This window comes from Oncorhynchus keta, chromosome 33, assembly GCF_023373465.1.
Source record: "Oncorhynchus keta strain PuntledgeMale-10-30-2019 chromosome 33, Oket_V2, whole genome shotgun sequence".
NCBI classification, from domain to species: domain Eukaryota; kingdom Metazoa; phylum Chordata; class Actinopteri; order Salmoniformes; family Salmonidae; genus Oncorhynchus; species Oncorhynchus keta.
In genome coordinates, this window is record NC_068453.1 from 14,569,758 (window position 1) to 14,593,097 (window position 23,340).

A 23,340-nucleotide genomic window follows, 5' to 3' on the forward strand; every position below is an offset into this window, starting at 1 on the left:
TCCCAACCTCTTCATCCTCTATCCTTTTACGGGATCCTTTCCCTACTTATCCTTTCCTACTTATCCTTTTTACTTTATCCTTTCCCTGTTTACCCCATCCTCACTTATCCTTGCTTACTCCATCCCTTTGTCCCTACCCCATCCCTTGTTTACTCCATCCTCCCTCCATCCATCCATCCTTCTACCTCATCCATCCTCCCTACCCTATCCTCACTTCCTACCCCATCCTTGCTTACACTTATCCTCTTGTTTAATTTATCTCACTATTTACTTATCTCTTATTTGTATTTATCTTATCTTCATTTATCCTATCTTCCATCCATCCCTTTCCTTCCTCCTCCCTTTCCACTATCCTTTCCTACCTCTCTATCCCTTCCTCCATCCTTTCCTTTCCCTACCTCCCTCCTAACCTCACCTTTATCCCTCCCCCATCCTTACTTTCCTCTTACCTTCCTTTATCCTCCCTTTCCTTCCCTTTCCTTTCCTTTCCTCCATCTCTTCCCTTACTTTATTTTCCATCCTTCCTTTACTTATCCTCACTACCTTACCCCATCCCTGCTTACCCCCATCTCTTGTCCCTACCCCATCCCTTGCCTACCCTCCATCTTCCCTATTTCCACCTATCTTCCATCCATCCATCCTCCCTACTTCCATCTATCCCTTTCCCATCCATCCTTCTTACTTCCATCCATCCATCCCTCCTCCCTACTTCCATCTTCCATTTATCCATCTATTCTCCATATTCATCCATCCCTCCATCCATCTTCCCTACCTTCATCCATCCTCCGTACCTCCATCCATCCCTCCTCCCTACCTCCATCCATCCCTCCCATCCATCCTTCCTACCTCCATCCATCCCTCCTACTTACCCCATCCTCACTCCCTACCCTAACCCTTCTCCCAACCCCCATCTCATTTCCTTACCCCTATCTCTACTTCCTACCCATATCCTCCCTTACCCTCCATCCCTCCCAACCCATCTCTACCCTCCATCTATCTATCTCTTTCCTCCTACTTATCCTTCATCCCTTTACTTCTTCCCTGTTTAATTTATCCCTCCCAACCCCATCCTCACTCCCTACCCTCTATCCCTACTTCCTTACCCACATCCCTCCCCTTACCTCCATCCCACCTTCCACCCATACATCCTCCTCCTCCTTACCTTCCCTCCCTCCTACTTCCATCCATCCCTCCCCTCCCTACCTCCCTCCCCAACCTACCTTATCCCTCCCCCATCCCTACCTCATCCCTACCTCTTCCCTTACCACCATCCCTCCCTCCCTACCCCCATCCCTCCTCCCTACTCTCCATCTCCCTACCTTCCTCCTTCCTGCCTCATCCCTCCTCCTACCCCTCCCTCCTCCCGACCATCCCCCAATCCATCCTCCTTACCCCATCTCATCTCCTTCCTAAATTCACTTCCTTTACTCCTATCCCTGTTTACCTCCATCTTCCCCATTTCCATCCATCTTCCATATTTCTCCATCCATCCTCCATCTATCTTTCCTTACTTCCATCCATCCATCCTCTTCCTCCATCTATCCTTCCTTCCCTTCCCTTACTCTATCCATCTCTCCCCTATCTATCCTTTTCCTACCTATCTATCCATCCATCCATCCCTCCCTCCCTTACCTCCATCCATACTTCCTTTCCTCCCTACCTCCATCTTCCTTATTTATCTATTTTCCATATTTTCTATCTATCTATCCTCTATCTATTCTTTCCCTACTTTCATTCATCCCTTTCCTTTATCTCTTTCCTTCCTTACTCCATCTATCTCTTCCTATCTATCCTTCTTACTTCCATCTATCTCTTCCCACTATCTCACTTACTCCTTAACCTTTCTCCAAATCCTCTATCTCACTTCCTACTCTATCTCTACTTTACCTTACATTCCTCCTACTCCCTATCCTTCCCTAACCTCTCCATCCCACTCTTTCCATCCATCCATTCATCTCTTCCTTTACTTCCTTCATCTCTTCTACTCTCTTCCTCCCTGCCCTACTTCCATCCCTCCCAACCCCCATCTCTTCACTTCCTTTACCCTATCCCTACTTTACCCACATCCCTCCCTACCCATCCTACCTTCCATCTATCCATCCATCCTCCTCTACCTCTATGCTTACTTACCTCCATCCCTCCCTACCTCCCATCCTCACTCACTTTACCCCATCCCTGCCTACCTCCATCCCTTTACTACTCCATCCCTCCCTACCCCATCCCCTTTACTTCTTACTTCTATCCCTCCTCACGATCCCTCTCTACCTTATCCCTCCCCTACCTCCAGCATCCTGCCCTACCTCCTCCCCCATCCCTCCCTCCCTCCCCCCATCCCTTCCTCCCTTACTGATCCCTCCCTATATCCCTCCCTACCTCCTCCGACCCCCCATCCCCCTCCTCAATCCTCCCCCCTCCACCATCCCTCCCTCCCCCTACTTACCTCCCTTTACCTCCCTACCTCTATCCTTTAATCCCTTTCTCCCTTCCCTTCCTTTCTCCACCATCTCTTCCTTCCTCCCTACCTACCTACTTTATCCTTTCCATCCTTACTTTCCCTACCACCATCCCTCTCATCCTCCTCCTCCCTACCTATCCTTCCTTACCTCCTTCCTTCCTCCTTGCTGTCTCCATCCCTCCCTACTCCTTCCGACTTCCATCCCTTCCTTGCTCCATCCTCCCTCCAGTATCCTTCCTTCCTCCCTACCTACTTCCTTTACCTCCCTTACTTATCCTCCCCTATCCCTACCTCCCTACCTTTCTCCCTACCACCATCCCTCCTCCCTACCACTATCCTCCCTCCCTACGATCCTCCTACTCTCCTTCCTACCTTATCCCTCCTGACTCCCTTATCACTTCCCTACCTTATCCTCCTTCCCTCTTTCCTCCCTTCCTTTCCTTCCTTTACTTTATCCCTTTCCTTACTCCCCATCCTTTCCTACCTTCCTTTACCCTTTCCCTCCCTCCTTCCTTCCTTTTGCATCCTCCTTACTTTTCCTCCCTTTCCGACTTATCCTCCTCCCTACCTCCATCCCTCCCTTTACTTCCCTCCATTGTTTCCTAACTCCATCCCTTTCCTCCCCATGCCTACTTCTCCCTCCCTTACTTTATCCCTCCTACCCCCATCCTTTCCTTACCTTCCATCCCTCCCTCCCTTCCCTACCTCCATCCCTCCCTCCTCCCTACCTAACTCCATCCTTCCTTTCCCCATCCCCTTTATCTCTATCCTCCCCTCCATCCCTTTACTTTATCCCTCCCTACCTCCATACTCTATCCTTCCTAACCCCATCCTTCCTTCCCTACTTCCCCTTCCCTCCTCTTTCCTTACTCCTCCATCGCTTCCCTACTCCATCCCTTTCCCCCATCCTCTTCCTCTCCCTACTCATCCTCCCTACCTACCCCCATCCCTCCTCCCAACCTTCCATCCCTCACTACCCATCCCTCCTCCCTCACTACCCACTATCTATTCTCTTTATTTTCCATTTATCTTTCCTTTACTTTCTTCTCCCGACCCCCATCCTTCCCTCCCTACCTCCATCCTTCCCTTACTTCCTTCCTTCCTTCCTTGCTTCCATCCCTCCCTACCTCCTCCCTGACCCCCATCCTTCCTTGTTTATCCTTCCTCCACCTCCATCCTTCCTTCCCTTACTTTATCCTTTCCCATCCTTACCCTTCCTTTCCCATTATCCTTCCCTCCCTCCCTACCTACTTATCCCTCCCCCATCCCTACCTCCCTACCACCATCCTCCTCCCATCCTCCCTCCCTACCCCCATCCTTTACCTCCTACCTCTCCCTACCACCATCCTCCCTCCCTTACCACCATCCTCCTCCTCCCTCCATCCCTCCTCTTACTTCCTTCCTTACCCCCATCCTTTCCTGACTCATCACTTATCCTTTCCTTCCTCCTTCCCTCCTTACTTATCCTCCCTACTTCCTCCTTTCCTTACCCCCATCCTTCCTTTCCTTCCTTACCTCTTATCCTTTCCTTACTCCCTTCCTCCTGACTTATCCTTCCTTACTTCTCCATCCTTTCCCTTACTTTATCCTTTCCTCCTTATCCTTCCTTTCCCTACCTTATCCTCTTCCCTTACTTTCCTTTCCTTTCCTCTTTATCCTCCTTACTTTCCCGACCCCCATCCTCCTTGCTCCATCCTCCCCTCCACCTATCCTCCCTCCTCCCTTACTTCTTTTACCTTTTTACTTTATCCTTCCTCCCCTTATCCCTACCTTTCCTTCCTTTCCCTCCACCATCCTCCTTCCTTCCTTCCTTTCCTTACTTATCCTTCTCCTCCATCCCTTATCCCTACCATCCTTCCCTTCCCCTATCCCTTCCTCCCTACCTTATCCTTCCCCTTACTTTCCCTTTCCTTCCTCCTTGTTTCCATCCTTCCCTACCTCCCTTCCTGACTTATCCTTTCCCTTGCCTCTATCCTTCCTCCAGCATCCTTTCCCTCCTCCTTTGATTTACTTCCCTTACCTCCTCCCTATTATCCTTCTCTATCCTTACTTCTTCCTTTACTTTCTCCCTTTACCACCATCCTCCCCTTTCCTTACCACCATCCTCCTTCCTACCTCCATCCCTCCCTACCTCCCTCCCTACCCCCATCCCTCCCGACCCCATCACTCCCTACCCCCATCCTCCTCCCTCCCTCCCTACCTCTATCCTTCCCTACCCCCCCATCCTTCCCTACCTCCCTTCCTTACCCCCATCCTCCTTCCCTTCCTCCCTGCCTCTATCCTTCCCTACCTCTCCTTCCCGACTCTATCCTTCCCTTTACATCCTTCCTCCTTCCCTTACCTCCATCCTTCCTTCCTTGAACTAATCCCTCCTTCCTTTCCTATCCCCTTATCCCTATCCTTCCTTCCATCCTCTTCTTTACTTATCCTTCCCTACCTCCATACTTCCATCCTTCCTAACCCCATCCTTTCCTCCCTATTTCCTTCCTTTCCTTACTTCCATATCGCTTTCCCACCTAACTCCATCCCTTCCTTTCCTCATCCCTCCCTTCCCTACCTCATCCCTCCCTACCTACCCCCATCCCTCCCTCCCAACCTCCATCCCTCACTATCTCCATCCTCCTTTACTTATCCATCTATCCCTTTCTCTACCTCCATCTTATCCTTTCTACCTCCATCCATCTCTCCCTACCTCCATCCCTACCTCCATCCCTCCCTACCTCCCTACCTAACTCCCTCCCTCCCTCCCTCCATCCATCCCTCTCTACCTCCATCTATCCCTCTCTACCTCAATCTATCCCTCTCTACCTCCATCCCTCCCTCCCTACCTCCATCCCTCCCTCCCTACCTCCATCCCTCCATCTCTCACTCTGCCAGGTTAGGCAATTTACTTGTCTAACATCAGCTAGCTTGCGCTGCCGTGGGAGGTGACATTGTGCCTTTTGCTCCGGTGAATCTTGTAGTTTGAAACTATTGGTTTCCGTCCAAAACCAAGCAGAGCCTACCCTCCACTTAATCAAGGCTGGTTTAGCAGAATCTCATGTGTATCTTTTTAGCCTGACCATTTGCCAAATAGCCAATGAATAAAGGGTTTTAAAATGGTCTACTGAGAGTGCTTTGAAATATTTGAGAGGTTTTAGCCCTCATGCTTTTTATTATTCATAATTCACATATCTGCATAATTCATTTAACTTGTTCGAGTAGGCTATTCATCTCCATTTTCAAAGAGCGACCCTCGTCCGATTACCAAAGAAACACCCGTTCAAACTATTCAGTCCTCCTAGAATGTCATATCAACAGCAGATGTTTTGGGGGGAAATCTACAAATAGGCAACGCAAATGCTATGCGTAAAGACATGTAGGCCTGTGTGTGCAAACAGTATCATGGAACGAGAGAAGCAGTTTTGCGTTATTTCTCAAGTAAAAAAGCGTGCATGAAAAACTAGTCAGTGCACTGCATATAGTCTATCGAGTCAGGAAAGTCTGGCTGCGCACTCAGGACTGATTTCTGAGAACAATATCATGTCTACAACTTCAAACTATCGTAAATAAGCACAAGTTATAATACTGTTTAACAGTGCCCAAAATCACTTGCTAGCTAGTGCAAGCACACATCTGTTTCACTGCCTCTCCTACTTATTCCTCATCCTCTCTCTCGCTCTCTCTACAGGTCTGGCATCCAGACGCTGCCTCACAACGCCAAGGTTCACTACAACTATGCCAACTTCCTGAAAGACAGAGGGCGCCACCAGGAGGCCATCCACCACTACAAAACTGCTCTCAGGTCAGTTATAGTGTCCATAATATCAGAGCTTTTGCTGTTTACACCACTACAAATCTGCTCTAAAGTCAGTCTCAGTGTCCAATAAAGTAAAACTACAGTAATATGAGGGGGTTTACGTGTTTCATCCTGATCACCATGTCAATGGGACACAGTCCCGCCAAACCACAGGCATTCCTCAACCACAATAACACCATCAGCTTTCCACGTTGAGGGATTCGGTCATTCTGCCAAAACCACATGTTTGGAACCTCAGGTGGCCTCAGTCACTCCAGGACCTGAAAGATAAAGTGTTCAAGTTACAGTCAAAATTACAGTTGAGGTAAGAAAACCCCTTGAGAAACGGTTTGGCTCCAAACCTCAATCAGCAAGCGGTCATGAAACGGTCAGGTAGATCTCAATGGAGAACAGTTCAGCCTTCCGTCCGTGCACCAGGACAAACAGAGGACATCTTTCTTCATATGGCATGTCGTCCCTATAGTGTCTAGACTGTACCTCCAGGCCTTAAGTAACTAGAATGAATTACTTTAAGTAGGAGACACGTTATTGATGGTCTTAGGTTGATGGTCCGCCCACTCAATTAATTACAAAACACTCTTTTATTTAATCAGAGGAACTCTGTTTGCTGCACATAAATGCATAAAGGCGCACACACGCTCTAATGCTTGCACACACACACACACACACACACACACACACACACACACACACACACAGACACAGACAGACACAGAGACAGGCACACACACACACACACACTAGATTGCATATTCTCAAGCATGTAATGGCCTTGTCTCAGTTCGATGCTTTCACCCCATTCATCTCAGTGAGATACACACACGCAGCACTGTACCTAATGAAAGAGGGGATCCATTTGTTCTGCCTGTCACTGGCCCTGGCTCCTACAGACCCAGAAGACTATATATTTATCCCCCAGTCCAGCTCCTACAGACCCAGAAGGCTATATATTTATCCCCCAGTCCAGCTCCCCCCCCCCCCTATCATCCCCCTTCTTCTTGAATCATAACTGATTATCCTTACAGTGCTCTGTCATTTTGTTTATGTGTGGTTGTGAGTGTGTGTGAGAGTTGTTTGTCTCAGTCATTAGTATTTGACTGAGCAAGGAAATCATGCTGTGTGTCTTCTACTACTGTATCTGAGTCTCTCTTCCCTCCTCCTCTCTCCCCCCTCCTCTCTCCCCTCTCCCCCCTCCTCTCTCCCCCCTCCTCCTTTCTCCTCTCTCCCAGTTTACCAGGGGCTGGCTAGAGCCAGTTTGACTTATTTGGACAGAAGGGTTTAGGTCCAGTGGGATCATTCTTTTCTCTTTCTGCAGTTTGTCCTTTTTACCTTTCCATTCCCCCTGGCAGAGATGTAGAGGCTCACTGAAGGATGCTCCGTGAGTCGGCTTAGCTAGAGTGTGTGTGTGTGTGTATAGGGATGCATATCTCAGACCTCCCTCATTTCCATTCCCCCCTTCTATATTCCTCCTCCCCCGTCCATCCATCTCCATCCTCTGAATACCCCATCATTTCATCCCCTATCCATCCATCTCCATCCTCTGAATACCCCATCATTTCATCCCCTATCCATCCATCTCCATCCTCTGAATACCCCATCATTTCATCCCCTATCCATCCATCTCCATCCTCTGAATACCCCATCATTTCATCCCCTATCCACCCATCTCCATCCTCCGAATACCCCATCATTTCATCCCCTATCCATCCATCTCCATCCTCCGAATACCCCATCATTTCATCCCCCTATCCGTCCATCTCCATCCTCCGAATACCCCATCATTTCATCCCCCTATCCGTCCATCTCCATCCTCCGAATACCCCATCATTTCATCCCCCTATCCGTCCATCTCCATCCTCTGAATACCAAATCATTTCATCCCCTATCCATCCATCTCCATCCTCTGAATACACCATCATTTCATCCCCCTATCCGTCCATCTCCATCCTCCGAATACCCCATCATTTCATCCCCCTATCCGTCCATCTCCATCCCCCGAATACCCCATCATTTCATCCCCCTATCCGCCCATCTCCATCCTCCGAATACCCCATCATTTCATCCCCCTATCCATCCATCTCCATCCTCCGAATACCCCATCATTTCATCCCCCTATCCGGCCATCTCCATCCTCCGAATACCCCATCATCTCATCCCCCTATCCGGCCATCTCCATCCACCCCATAATTTCATCCCCCTATCCGCCCATCTCCATCCTCCGAATACCCCATCATTTCATCCCCCTTCCCCTATCTGACAAGCAGAAGTGTGCTCCCCCTCGCTCTCTTTCTCCCTCTCTTTTCCTCTTCCCCTCTAATACCTTCTCCTGCCTGTATCTACGTATAGCAACAGCAGGTGTGCTGTTATAATCCTGTCCAGAACCCTTCACTCCTTTTATCCCACTCCAAACCACATGACTCTCTATACAGAGGCTGCTCTGAAATTATACCCTTTTCTCGATTATAGTCCACTACCTTCGGCCAGTTCCCATCGGGTTCTGTCAAAGTTAGTGTAATAGTCAGAAATACTTGAAGAAATGAGATGGTAAACTCCATTCGATTCTTATTAACGGTCATTGTATACGTTGCTTGTATGTTGTCAATGGGCCGCACTGGGCATTCTGGACAAATGGGAGTCAAGTGGGAGTCCATTTTGCCCTAGCTCAAAAATGTGCATGAATTACGTGAACGAGAAACACAGCATTACAAATATTACCAAGATGTGAACTAATTAACTTGTTCTCTTTAATACCATATAGCTTTGAAATCATGACATTACGTAGGTAGAAGGGATTGTGTGACGCTTAACTCAGCAACTGCGTGACAACGTGAACGCGATTGGTCTACAGTCTGCTGGGCGAGGCATTATACATTCATTGACCAATGACATTACCATCTCCTCCTTTCTTCAAGTACTTCTGGAATAGGGTGCTTTTTTTTACCAGACACTGACAAACTTTAACCCCCAGGCACTTTACTTTCAATTATTTTCATAGGCAATTTTTCTTGTTTTTCATTTGGGCTAAAAGGTGATAAGAGAGAGAGAGGCAATGTTGTTATACCCTGGAGTTGTGGGTTGTTGCATTCTTTAGAGGTTGTTTTATTCGTTTGTTTTTCAGGTTTCGTGTTCTGGTCCCCTGCGAAGACATTAGATTGGGTGATGGTGTGTGTGTGTGTGTGTGTGTGTGGGTGATGGTGTGTGTGTGGGGATCAATAGTGTGCTTACATCAGTGTGCGTGCCACTAAGTCCACACTGCTTCCTTTCGAGGCAGTGTGTTACGAATCCCTTTTGGCCCGACAGTCTAGGGGGGGGGATGGTAATGAGACCCGTAACATAACTCATACAAATTAGAATAGTGACAAAGTAAAAGTGAGAACGAAATAACCAAGACTACTGAAATCTACCGTCAAACTCAGGGTTTATTAATAAACACACGGTAATGGGGGGTCTGGAAAAGGCTCTGAGCTGGACCCAAGGAAAGAAACAATAAGTATTCAAAAACACCCCTAAGCTAGACTAGCCTATTTCAACAACAGCTAACTAACTAACCAAGAATACAGTGGGTGGTCCGCCCAGTTCTAACTAGTGTATTTAACAAAGTCTACCTACGGGTAGTGTATGCCCATGGGCGACTTGTCTTGGTTCCCCCTTTTCCCACCAGCAAACAAACACCATAACCAAAAACAATACTCACAGGTGAGGACAAAGTGATACGGAGGTGCTCAAACAAAAGATAGCTCAATACATAAAGAGAGTGAAACAGAGAGATCTACAGACATGGCATTTACAGAGAGATTGAGCTCCACAGCAAACAACTGACAGGGTTTTAAACAAAGGGAACTGTGATTGGGTAGGAAACAGGAGGAGGTGTGTCTTCTGATTGATGATTGGTGACTGATTGGGGAGTGATGATTTTCACCTGTGAGGGGAGAAGGAGAGAAAAGAAACACACACACAGGATACTTGTATCCATAACACAGTGTCACACTGAAAGGCAACGTAAACTGTGATTAGCCAATGGAAAGGAGACTAAGTTGCCATGTAAATGGACACGGTTGCCGTGGCGTTGTTTCACCTCTTGCCCCCGGGGTTGTGATGGGTGTCTCTCATAGTTATGCCACTAATAATACAAATGGGTTGCAATTGCATGCCACCTTTGACCCGATCCTTTCTTAAAGCACTCAATGCTCTGAAAGAGCATTCATGCCTTATTCAGATGCTCTATAAGAGCGTTTCATGCCTTATTCAGATGCTCTAGAATGATTGATTTACAGAAGCCATTTGGGGTATGATAACCGTTATCAGGATAAGAACCACTTATCCTAATGACAGTATCATGGGGGTCATGTCGTCTTCTTGTAGCGCTATGGGGTCATGTAAGGATACATGAGAGGGGTCACATGTCCCCAAAGTGCTAAATTGCTTCCTATCGCTGTCACTGATCAACCATTAGCGGTCATCACAAAATGTGATGAAAGAATGTTTTCTTCCAGATTGGAACTTGAAGATACCTGTTTTTTTCTCCTTTTTCTACCTGAACTACTTTCCTGCTCTCCTCCTCCCTTCCCCCTCCTCTAACCTCTCCAGGTTGTACCCTCGCCATGCCAGTGCCATGAACAACCTGGGTACTCTGACACGCCACCCAGATGATGCCGAGCACTACTACAGGACCGCCCTGGACACCAACCCCCAGCACAACAGAGCCCTGTTCAACCTGGGAAACCTGCTCAAGTAGGATATATACGCACACATACCTGCATGCATATGCACACGACATGCATGGACACACGACATGCGTGCACACACACACACACACACACACACATTGTGCATGCACTCAGAGGCCTCAGCACAAGGCTCGCACCCCATTAATTCGTACATACACAAACACATGCATAAACACACACACTTTCCCTGCAGCTCACATAACGAGTGACACAAAGTGCACTACCTGAGGTTAAATGGCTTACATTAGCAGAATATTCTTTCTCAACAAGTCATAGCGCTGAGGGGAAATAGTTTAGACACGCAGTGGCGAGCTGTTCTGCTTGTTGCTCAATAGGGCTGTGGGTGTGTGTGTGTGTGTGTGTGTGTGTGTGTGTGTGTGTGTGTGTGTGTGTGTGTGTGTGTGTGTGTGTGTGTGTGTGTGTGTGTGTGTGTGTGTGCGTGCGTGCGTGCGTGGTTGTCATATCATCTACACTGCTCTGCTCTACTCATCCCTGTCACTCTGGCAGAAAGCTGATTGGAAAAACATTTGTTTAACACACAGATAAACAGAGCACTCATGAAATCACTGGGTTGACACAAAGAGGAGGGGCTGCGGGGGGGGCTCGTTAGAACAACAAAACACTTTCACACACACACACACACACACACACACACACACACACACACACACACACACACACACACACACACACACACACACACACACACACACACACACCAGGACAGACACACCAGCGCACGCAGCAGACTTGGCATTAGCCAAGACAGTAGGAGATTTCTGTTACTGTTTGTTTACTATCTGCATTATTGCCCCCAGCTACTCTCTTCTCATTGATGGGTGTGTACGGTGTTTGTAGTACACACACAGCAGCATTCCTGCTTGCCTGGCTGGCTCTAATGGAGAAACACAGCAATAATGGCAACACAAATTAACTCCATTATTGAGCTACAGATACATCAACATCGATGGGAGTGTAAAGTGTTTATAACACACACACACACACACACACACGCTAGCCTGGCTAGCTCTAATGTAGAAACACAAATTAACTTCATTATTGCGCTACAGATCCATCAGGTCTATATTTTCAATTAGGACCTGTGAACATACAGCCTCGGGCCTAGAGACAGACCCAACATGGGTTCCCATTACTCCTGCTGGGCCTGACACCGTTTCCAGGTCATCTACTCTATGGATACACAGCGGGTGTGTGTGTGTGTGTGTCAGCAGAAAACGGACACAACGTAGCCATATGAGGATGTTGACGATGATGATGTTATTTCAGGTCCCAAGGGAAGAAGGAAGAGGCGGAGGCTCTGTTGAGGGACTCCATTCGGTTCGGTCCACACTTCGCTGACGCCTATTCCAGTCTAGCATCACTGTATGCAGAGCAGGTAATACACACACACACACACACACACACACACACACACACACACACACACACACACACACACACACACACACACACACACACACACACACACACACACACACACACACACACACACACACACACACACACACACACACACACACACCTGCTTTGCAGGTAATACACACGGCATTCCAGTGATGTCTCAATCTATGCACTGGTTGCATACAAACACAAAAATACACACATTCTCTCACATACATACTTAGTATGCACTCACACACACAGACTTTTGTAAGAGCATGTTCGGCAATGTGAGTTCTGCTATATCTTCCCTTCCCCCTTTCCATGGATTCAGAATTCAATTCAAATTGGCTGTAGATTGTTATTCTCGCTGCCGGTAACTCCAGTCACTGTGCCATTACTTTGGCTTGTTCAATGAAACACTCGCTGACTCCTTAACCTTGTATCACCACAGGTTCTATCTGACCGTATCTCAGCATAGCCACAATTTCACACATATCAGTTCATACTTAATAATTCAATATAACTATTTTATTGATATCGTATTCTTTTTATTATAGAAGCGGTTTGCGGAGGCCAATGAAGTTTATCTGCAAGGCATAGAGAGCTGCCCGGACAGCTCAGACCTGCATAATAACTACGGAGTGTTTCTGGTTGATACCGGTGAGTTCAGTCGGGTTGGTAGGAGAGGAGAGTGTTGATCTGTTTGCAAATAAAGTATTAGCTTACTCACACCTCTCTCTCTCTCTTACTTACTTACTGACTTTATTGTCCCCAAGGGGAAATGTTGTTGCAGTGTCATGTACACATTTAAAGTGGCGTTTAAATACAAAACAAAATTGACAATACAACTTTCATAACAGTTACGCACCAATAAAAATAATAATAGTAAGAAATAAGAAGTAAAACATGAAATAAAGAAGAAGAAAAGACTAGCCTGCTGGCCTTACGGAGTCAATGGGAACATTCGCCCGAGCTGTTTCGGAGGGATATCACACCTGGCACAAATGATTGTCTCGTTCTGTTTTTCCTGCTGAGGGGTGCCCTATACCTGCGCCCAGAGGGGAGTAATTCAAAGTCCAGGTACAGGGTGTGACTTGGGTCTAAAATGATTTTGTGAGCCTTGCGGAGGGCCCTGACCTTAAAGATCTCATCCAGGCCTGTCTGTTTGACTCCAAGTACCTTGCTTGCTGTGGTAATAATCCTTCTCAGCATGTTTCTCTGGCTGACAGTGGCATTGCCAAACCAACAAACAGTACAAAAAGTTTAAATACTCTCCATAAAGGATTTGTAAAACAGAGTCAGTATAGTAGAGTCTATATTAAAATAACCCAACTGTTTATAAAGTACAGTCTCTGTTGGCTCTTTTTATTTACTCCACTGAAGTTTATTGTCCAGAATGACACCCAGATATTTCTATTCCTCTACAATCTCTATGTTCTGACCTCTGATAGATGTTGCAGAGGTAGGTGTTGTTCGCTTCCTGAATGTACATCTCTTTGGGCTTGTTGGTATTGAGGACCAAGTGTGATTCCTCACACCACTCTACAAAGTCATCTAGGACCGGGCCATGATGTTCCTCTCTCTCTCTCTCTCTCTCTCTCTCTCTCTCTCTCTCTCTCTCTCTCTCTCTCTCTCTCTCTCTCTCTCTCTCTCTGTTTCTCTTTCTTTCTTTCTCTCACTCTTCTCTCATCAGGAGAAGGCGCGCTGGCGGCAGCCCACTACCAGCATGCCGTGCGTCTCAAGCCGGCGCACTACGTCGCCATGGTAAACTTGGGCCGCCTCCTTCGCTCCTCCAATGAGAACAAGGAGGCGGAGTCTTGGTACAAAAAGTGAGTTAAGAGGTGACAACCAATTTGGGAATATGGGAGAGATTCACAAGTCAAACGAGAGCAACACTAGCCATGTGCCCATTGTCCAGAGAAGAGAGTCATGGGTGGAGCTGTCCTGTGGGACCTTGCATGACCTTTCCCTGACCTTTGACCCCAGGGCCCTGCAGGTGACGAGGAAGGTGGACATCCTGACGCCACTAGGGGCGCTGTACTACAACACAGGACGCTATGAGGAGGCTCTGCAGGTGTACCGCGAAGCGGCTACGCTTCAGCCAGACAGCACCGATATCTGGCTGGCTCTGGTGAGGCACAACACACACACACAGGCACACACACATGCAGGCATGCTGCAGTCATACCACATGCTGCAGTCATACCAGGACAGCACCACAGATGTCTGGCTCTGAATTGCCCTCCCTCTCCCTCTCCCTCTCCCACTCCCTCTACCTCTCCCTCTATACAGGCACAAGTGTTAGCCATGGCAGGCCGCTCTAAAGAGGCCGAGAAGATGACTCTGGGCATCATATCTAAGCAGGGGAGCTGCATCGAGTGTTACCGCCTACTGTCTGCCATCTACAGCAAACGAGGCAACTACACAGAGGTGTGTGCATGTGCGTGTGTGTGTGTGTGTGCACGTGTGTTGTTGGGTCTGTGGTGTCTGCCTTTGAAAGAAAGGACGGGACTGAGAAAGAATTACATTTAAGAATAAGAAGAGACCGTCAAAAAAAACAGAACAATCCATATCACCTCGGGGTCAGCGACAGTGATCGCCGCGGAAACAGTGGTTACCATGGAAACCCATTCCATCTAGATTCTGTCTCCTCCAAGTCTCACAGGATCACATCCCCATCTGTTCACACTGATCGTCTATCCTTTACTTCATTCACCTCATCTCTCCATCTGATTACATTCTCCTCCTCTGCCATCCCTCATTCCATCCTTCATTCCATCCCTCTGTCTCTGGGGGCCCATCTGTAGATACTCAAACAGAATGGATGTAATCTCCGTGTCCCAAATGGCACTCCAATCCCTGTGTAGTGCACTACTTATACGGAATAGGGTGCCATTCGAGATTTAGACTCGCTGCTAAAAATAGTATTTTCTTCCAAAAACAACACAGAAGTTATGTGGGGGGCTGACTAGAGAAGCAGGGAACGGCGAGATAAGGCCTTTTTCCTCTGGGGGCCGCTTGGGTATCAAAATATTGACAATTGCTTTTTTATTCAGAACACCAATTTTTCTATGCATTTTCTCTATTATATCTACTACCCTCACAGCAGTGGAGGCTGCTGAGGGGAGGACGGCTCATAATATTGGCTGGAACGGAGGAAATGGAATGGCATCAAGCACGTTTGATGTATCTGATACTGTTCTACTGATTCCACTCCAGCCTTTACCACGAGCCTCCTCCCCCATTAAGGTGCCACCAGCCTCCTGGGCCTAACATATATCATTTGTTTAGGACAGTAATAACATAGTTCATCAAGATATTTGATTCTCTATTTTATGACACCTGGTAGTATCATCAACAACAAAAAAATATATATATTATTTGATGAAAATGTTGAATTTGGCCTTTCTGCCTTTGTCTCAATAAACATGATAAAGCTCTAAGATATGTTAAATCAGGGAGGCCACATTTCAATCTAAAGGATTTATGGTATGTCGTCACTGAAATGCTTGAGAAAGGTACTGGGAAGAAGACCTGCATTGCTTTCAAATGGGATTGTGTGCGTTCCAACGTGTCCTGCGCAGCTTGTGACCTCCGTAGAGGGAAACAGCAGGCACGTCCGTGTTCCCTGAGAGTCGTATCTAGTAACTCCAACCGTTCAAAAGTTAGAGGCCAACTTGTAGGGAGAAAAAAAGAAAGAGCTCTGTTTGTCACAAGCGCATTTATCGGAGCTCGGAGGTTACTCGCGTAACCATGGTTCTATGAACTAAGGGCCATATTTAGTAGATTGAGATGAATCCAGTGCGATCAGTAGGGATTTCTCAGGCCTTTCTCTATGGACTGGCGGCGGTCCACGGACCTGGGCTTTAGAGAGGCTGGACTAGAGGACGTTTATCTTCTCTGTCTCAGACAGAAGACCGGATTTCACACCATCCTCCCTTTGGATTGTCTGTGTGTTTCTGTCCAGTGTCTCTACATACTAACCCACCAGGGATATTCCTACGCTTCCAGATCTGTTAGCTTCACTATCTCGATATCCCCTTAATGGGGGTTTTATACATGGTTTTTTAAAATGTATTTATTTTATCTCTGTCAAAGGGAAGTAGGAAAATAAAGGAAAAATAAAAGCGATTGATGATATTTATGTCATCTCAAGGATGAGACTTTTCTCTCCCAGAGGCAAAAGTAAATTACATAAAATTCCCACCTCTCTTCCTCGTTCGGACCAAAACGCAGCGTGGTTATTATTCATGGTTCTTTAATAAAGAAACTATACATGAATAGACTAACAAAACCAAGAAATGTAAAAAACCAAAACAGCCCTATCTGGTGCTAACACAGAGACAGGAACAATCACCCACAAACACACAGTGAAACCCAGGCTACGTAAGTATGATTCTCAATCAGAGACAATTAATGACACCTGCCTCTGATTGAGAACCATACTAGGCCGAAACATAGAAATACCCCAATCATAGAAAAACAAACAGACTGCCCACCCAACTCACGCCATGACCATACTAAATAAATACAAAACAAAGGAAATAAAGGTCAGAACGTGACACACTCACAGAAGTTCCAAAATAATAAAGATGTTTCAAATGTCCTATTATGTATATATACAGTGTTGTAACAATGTGCAAATGGTTAAAGTACAAATGGGAAAATAAATAAGCATAAATATGGGTTGTATTTACAATGGTGTTTGTTCTTCACTGGTTGCCCTTTTCTTGTGGCAACAGGTCACAAATCTTGCTGCTGTGATGGGACACTGTGGTATCTCACCCAGTAGATATGGGAGTTTATCAAAATCGGGTTTGTTGTCTCATGATTTGGTTGGGTCTAGTTATGTTGCTGTCCTGGGGCTCTGTGGGGTCTGTTTGTGTTTGTGAACAGTGCTCCAGGACCAGCTTGCTTAGGGGACTCTTCTCCAGGTTCATCTCTCTGTAGGTGATGGCTTTGTTATGGAAGGATTGGGAATCTCTTCATTTTAGGTGGTTGTAGAATTTAGCGGCTCATTTTTGGATTCTGATAATTGGCGGGTATCGGCCTAATTCTGCTCTACATGCATTATTTGGTGTTTTACGTTGTACACGGAGGATATTTTTGCAGAATTCTGCATGCAGAGTCTCAATTTGGTGTTTGTCCCAATTTGTGAATTCTTGGTTGGTGAGCGGACCCCAGACCTCACAACATAAAATGGCAATGGGTTCTTTCACTGATTCAAGTATTTTTAGCCAGATTTTAATTGGTATGTCGAATTTATGTTCCTGGACCTTTTTTGGAACACCATTATTTTGGTCTTACTGAGATTTACTGTCAGGGCCCAGGTCTGGCAGAATCTGTGCAGAAGATCTAGGTGCTGCTGTAGGCCCTCCTTGGTTGGTGACAGAAGCACCAGATCATCAGCAAACAGTAGACATTTGACGTCAGACTCTAGTAGGGTGAGGCCGGATGCTGCAGACTGTTCTAGTGCCCTCGCCAACTCGTTGATATATATGTTGAAGAGGGTGATGCTTAAGCTGCATCCCTGTCTCACCCCATGGCCCCGTGGGAAGAAATATGTGTTTTTTTGCCCATTTTAACCACACACTTGTTGTTTGTGTACATGGATTTTATAATGTTGTATATTTTTCCCCCAACACCACTTTCATCCATTTGTATAGCAGACCCTCATGCCAAATTGAGTCGAAGGCTTTTTTGAAATCAACAAAGAATGAGAAGACTTTGCCTTTGTTTTGGTTTGTTTGTTTGTCAATTAGGGTGTGCAGGGTGAATACGTGGTCTGTCGTATGATAATTTGGTAAAAAGCCAATTTGATATTAGCTCAGTACTTTGTTTTCAGTACATTGTTTTTCCCCCAACACCACTTTCCATCAATTTGTATATTTGTATAGCAGAACCTCACAGGTTAGCCTAGTGGTTAGAGCGTTCAAACCCCGAGCTGACAAGGTACACATCTGTCGTTCTGCCCCTGAACAGGCAGTTAACCCACCATTCCTAGGCCGTCATTGAAAATAAGAATTTGTTCTTAACTGACTTGCCTACTTAAATAAAGGTAAAATATCCATGGAAGTCTATCCCTATGTGTACTAATGATCTCCTCTTCCTCCAGGCTCTGGATGCTCTAGACAAGGCCCTACTGCAGAACCCTATAGACATGTCTGTCAGGGCAGAGCTTCACTTCTCCAAGGGCAACCAGCTCAGAGAGATGAACCAGCTGGACAGAGCCTTCGAGGTAAAGGAGGGGACACACACACACCCCTCATTACTCTGCAAACTTTTCTCCATCTGCTCCCTCTTCTCCCTCACAGACTCCCTCTCTCCTCATCCACTAACTCTCCAACCTCTACCTAATTAACGTTGTCTCCTGCTTAACACCCTCCTCTCTCTCCCTCCTCACCGTCATACACCTCTCTCTCCCTCCTCACCGTCACACCCCTCTCTCTCCCTCCTCACTGTCATACCCCTCTCTCCCCCTCCTCACCGTCATACCCCTCTCTCTCCCTCCTTACCTTACCGTCACCCCTCTCTCTCCCTCCTCACCCGTACCGCTCTCTCTCCGTTCCTCACCGTCATACCCCTCTCTCCCTCCTCACCGTCATACCCGTCTCTCTCCCTCCTCACCGTCGTACCCCTCTCTCTCCCTCCTCACCGTCACACCCCTCTCTCTCCCTCCTCACCGTCGCCCCCCTCTCTCTCCCTCCTCACCATCATACCCCTCTCTCTCCCTCCTCACCGTCGCACCCCTCTCTCTCCCTGCTCACCATCATACCCCTCTCTCTCCCTCCTCACCGTCGCACCCCTCTCTCCCTCCTCACCATCATACCCCTCTCTCTCCCTCCTCACCGTCGCACCCCTCTCTCTCCCTCCTCACCATCATACCCCTCTCTCTCCCTCCTCACCGTCGCACCCCTCTCTCTCCCTCCTCACCGTCGTACCCCTCTCTCTCCCTCCTCACCATCATACCCCTCTCTCCCTCCTCACCATCGCACCCTCTCTCTCCCTCCTCACCATCGTACCCCTCTCTCTCCCTCCTCACCGTCATACCCCTCTCTCTCCCTCCTCACCGTCGTACCCCTCTCTCTCCCTCCTCACCGTCGTACCCCTCTCTCTCCCTCCTCACCGTCATACCCCTCTCTCTCCCTCCTCACCGTCGTACCCCTCTCTCTCCCTCCTCACCGTCGTACCCCTCTCTCTCCCTCCTCACCGTCATACCCCTCTCTCTCCCTCCTCACCGTCATACACCTCTCTCTCCCTCCTCACCATCGTACCCCTCTCCCTCCTCACCGTCATACCCCTCTCTCTCCCTCCTCACCGTCGTACCCCTCTCTCTCCCTCCTCACTGTCGTACCCCTCTCTCCCTCCTCACCGTCGTACCCCTCTCTCTCCCTCCTCACCGTCGTACCCCTCTCTCTCCCTCCTCACCGTCGTACCCCTCTCTCTCCCTCCTCACCGTCGTACCCCTCTCTCCCCCTCCTCACCGTCGTACCCCTCTCTCTCCCTCCTCACCGTCGTACCCCTCTCTCTCCCTCCTCACCGTCGTACCCCTCTCTCCCCCTCCTCACCGTCGTACCCCTCTCTCTCCCTCCTCACCGTCATACCCCTCTCTCCCCCTCCTCACCGTCGTACCCCTCTCTCTCCCTCCTCACCGTCATACCCCTCTCTCTCCCTCCTCACCGTCGTACCCCTCTCTCTCCCTCCTCACCGTCACCCCCTCTCCCTCCTCACCGTCGCACCCCTCTCTCTCCCTCCTCACCGTCACACCCATCTCTCTCCCTCCTCACCGTCGCACCCCTCTCTCTCCCTCCTCACCGTCGTACACCTCTCTCTCCCTCCTCACCATCGTACCCCTCTCCCTCTTCACCGACATACCCCTCTCTCTCCCTCCTCACCGTCGTACCCCTCTCTCTCCCTCCTCACTGTCGTACCCCTCTCTCCCTCCTCACCGTCGCACCCCTCTCTCTCCTCCTCACCGTCGTACCCCTCTCTCTCCCTCCTCACCGTCGTACCCTCTCTCTCCCCTCCTCACCGTCGTACCCCTCTCTCCCCTCCTCACCGTCGTACCCCTCTCTCCCCCTCCTCACCGTCGTACCCCTCTCTCTCCCTCCTCACCGTCATACCCCTCTCTCTCCCTCCTCACCGTCGTACCCCTCTCTCTCCTTCCTCACCGTCACACCCCTCTCTCTCCCTCCTCACCGTCGTACCCCTCTCTCTCCTTCCTCACCGTCACACCCCTCTCTCTCCCTCCTCACCGTCGCACCCCTCTCTCTCCCTCCTCACCGTCGTACCCCTCTCTCTCCCTCCTTTCCGTACCCCTCTCTTTTGCCTTTATTATCCACCTTCTCTTGTCTTTTCTCTGTTCACCTCGGTGAATAACTTTAGAACCTCCTATAACCTCAAACTTTACCTGTTACAAAACAAGACCACTAATTGGCTCATATATCCCAACCTCCCCAAAAACAATTATGAATAAAGAATAGAACATATTTTGAGGCATATTCCCTAAAAACAACAAGATTTGCATCTCCTACATGCAGTATATTATCTGCAGGGGTTTCAAGGGCGCCTGTGGATCTTCTAAGCGCCGGGTGCTTTCTTCTCCTGTTCAAGTAGACACACTTGAGAGAGAGAAGAGATACAAAGTCTGCAAATAAAATCACATCAAACAGCATTCCAGGCCTTTCTCTGCCTTGATCTTTTCCCCCCTGAAAACGCGCTGATTCTGTCGCTAAAATAGCACCATCTCCTCCACTATCTGCATCAACAAATAAGCCCATTTTCCCCCAACCACACTTCCAACAAGACAGAGTGTGTGGCCTAAAATAAACGTATTTCTCTTCCCTACATCTTTCATTCGTTTTATCCTCGTGTGCTGTTCTCTGTCTGCTTAAATAGCAGCTCTCTCTTTCCACTCACTCACTCACTCACTCACTCACTCACTCACTCACTCACTCACAATCTCTCCCTCTCTCGTTTCTTACGAAGCAAGTCTCTCTGTCTTTCCACTCCCTCCCTCTCTCTCTCTCCTTTTCCACTCTCTCACTCCCTTTCCCTCCCTCCATCTCTCCCTCTTTCTTCAGTTGAGGAAGTCAACAAAGGCCTGCTAGGTTGAACAGTTTATTCTCAGGGTTACTTTCGGAGATAAACTCTGGAGTTCTGACTCTCTCAGCAGGGCTTGGCCGGGCGCCAGGGCTCCAGCTCTTGTTTGGGTGTTGTTCCCCTTCTAAGAAAGGCACAAAAGGGCCAACTGAGAACATGCGGCCTTCGGGTGTGGTGGTTGACAATATTGAAGTTGATCCAATGTCTGCTTGCTGTATTTTGAAAGCATAATGTATTGTTTCAGGGTGTTTTGAATTGAAACTCATAAAACATGTTGAGTTGATTCAAGTTCCAGTAATCTTCTAAGTAAACGTTTCTCCCTCCATATTCACTTTATAGTCCGAGCATAAGAACCCTACTGCCACCTAGTGATCGTTGGTTGTAACTACTTTATATTAAGGTGTGCGTGGTCTTCATTACAGAGCTACAAGCTGGTAGTGGAACTAAAACCTGACCAATCGCAGGCTTGGATGAACATGGGAGGAATTCAGCATATCAAGGTACTATAATGGCACAGTAGAGTTAGTTTGCATGAGTCAAACGCCATTTACAAGCCATTGATTATACCGCCATTTACAAGTCTTTGATTATACCGAAATTGCATATCAAGCATATATGGCATAGTATAAGAGCTGATAAATGTCTGTATTTGATCCACTGCAGGGAGACTATGCAGCAGCCAGGCAGTACTACCAGAGGGCCCTGATCCTAACCCCTGGCTCCAAGCTGCTGAAGGAGAACCTGGCCAAGCTGGACCGGCTGGAGAGGAGGCTGACCGGGACCTAGACTAACCCAGAGACACAGCACTATCCTGGGCATGAATTGGAGTCCGAGGACCCTGGATGCCCCAACAGTACTGACCTGGTTCTTAAATCAACCTACCTGGTTGATGATGTGAGATTATGGTGAACATGACAGGGTTGAAGGGTATGGAAGCAGACTGGGGATCATGGAACTTCCAGGGGAGCATGAGGCTGGTTAAGCCTGTGATTGGAGTCACATTCTGGGGGAAGCAGATGGAGAGAGGACCCTAAGGAGTGGAGATGGAGATTCAGCCAGCAGCACTTCAAGCTGGAGCGGACTGGATCAGATCTCTGGAACTCTTTAAAACAGTACCACGAGCTCCACACATCGCCCAGCCTGAAAAAGCTTCAAACTAACTGATCTGCTTTTTAAAATGTATTGTTTAGTTTTATTTTGTTTTCCTATTTAATTTCATGTTAAATCCTGTTTTAGGCTCTAAATCTGTGATCACTACCCTCATCTCTGCTTATGAGCAAAACCATAAGTAAACCCATGTTGAGATTTTGAATTGGGTGTCATGTTCACATTAAAAGCTCCAACAATATCGTTCTAGCTGGAAGACAAATGACATTTTGCCAACATGAAGGATAGTTTGCTGAAGTCACTGTATATCCATGTTTAGGTTTGGACTTGCCTTGACTCAAACGTGGTCCCTGCAAACCCTTAGCATGAGCTTGTCTGGGATACATAAGCTCTGTGATAAGACTATTAGACAAGCTATCAGTGTGCTCCGTGAGCACATTGACAACATGTGCTTTTAACCTCAAGCTATGGCAGAGCCTCTGAGAAGCAAGCAACGCTCAATGTAGCCTTCCACAAGTACAAGTAAGCTAGTGTCTGTAGACTCCTAAGGCCTAACACTGACCCTCTGATCCGCTCAACATTTCTGACGCTGTGTATTATTTGTTGCTGTTGATGTTGCTATGATGATTGTGAATTAATATTTTATTTGGAATGTACAAATAAGATAAAGATGAACTGACTAGTGCAATGACTGAGATTGATTTGCACCATAAAAATAAATCTATGTTTTATTAACTGGTGTCGGT

The 23,340-nt window shown here is 47.7% G+C and overlaps 1 protein-coding gene across 2 annotated transcripts in view; it reads left to right on the forward strand.

Moving 5' to 3' along the window:
• Positions 1–23,333, forward strand: part of LOC118365954 (protein O-mannosyl-transferase TMTC1-like) — a 130,513-nt gene extending 107,180 nt beyond the window's left edge. For both annotated transcript variants that reach the window (XM_052492073.1, XM_052492074.1), the window contains 10 exons: positions 6,126–6,239; positions 10,842–10,985; positions 12,269–12,377; positions 12,943–13,045; positions 14,079–14,214; positions 14,372–14,516; positions 14,678–14,815; positions 18,501–18,623; positions 21,910–21,987; positions 22,151–23,333. In XM_052492073.1, coding sequence (XP_052348033.1) covers positions 6,126–6,239; positions 10,842–10,985; positions 12,269–12,377; positions 12,943–13,045; positions 14,079–14,214; positions 14,372–14,516; positions 14,678–14,815; positions 18,501–18,623; positions 21,910–21,987; positions 22,151–22,273 — 1,213 coding nt within the window. In that variant the 3' untranslated portion in view covers positions 22,274–23,333. The remainder of the gene's footprint in view (positions 1–6,125; positions 6,240–10,841; positions 10,986–12,268; positions 12,378–12,942; positions 13,046–14,078; positions 14,215–14,371; positions 14,517–14,677; positions 14,816–18,500; positions 18,624–21,909; positions 21,988–22,150) is intronic.
• The last annotated feature ends 7 nt before the right edge of the window (positions 23,334–23,340 follow it).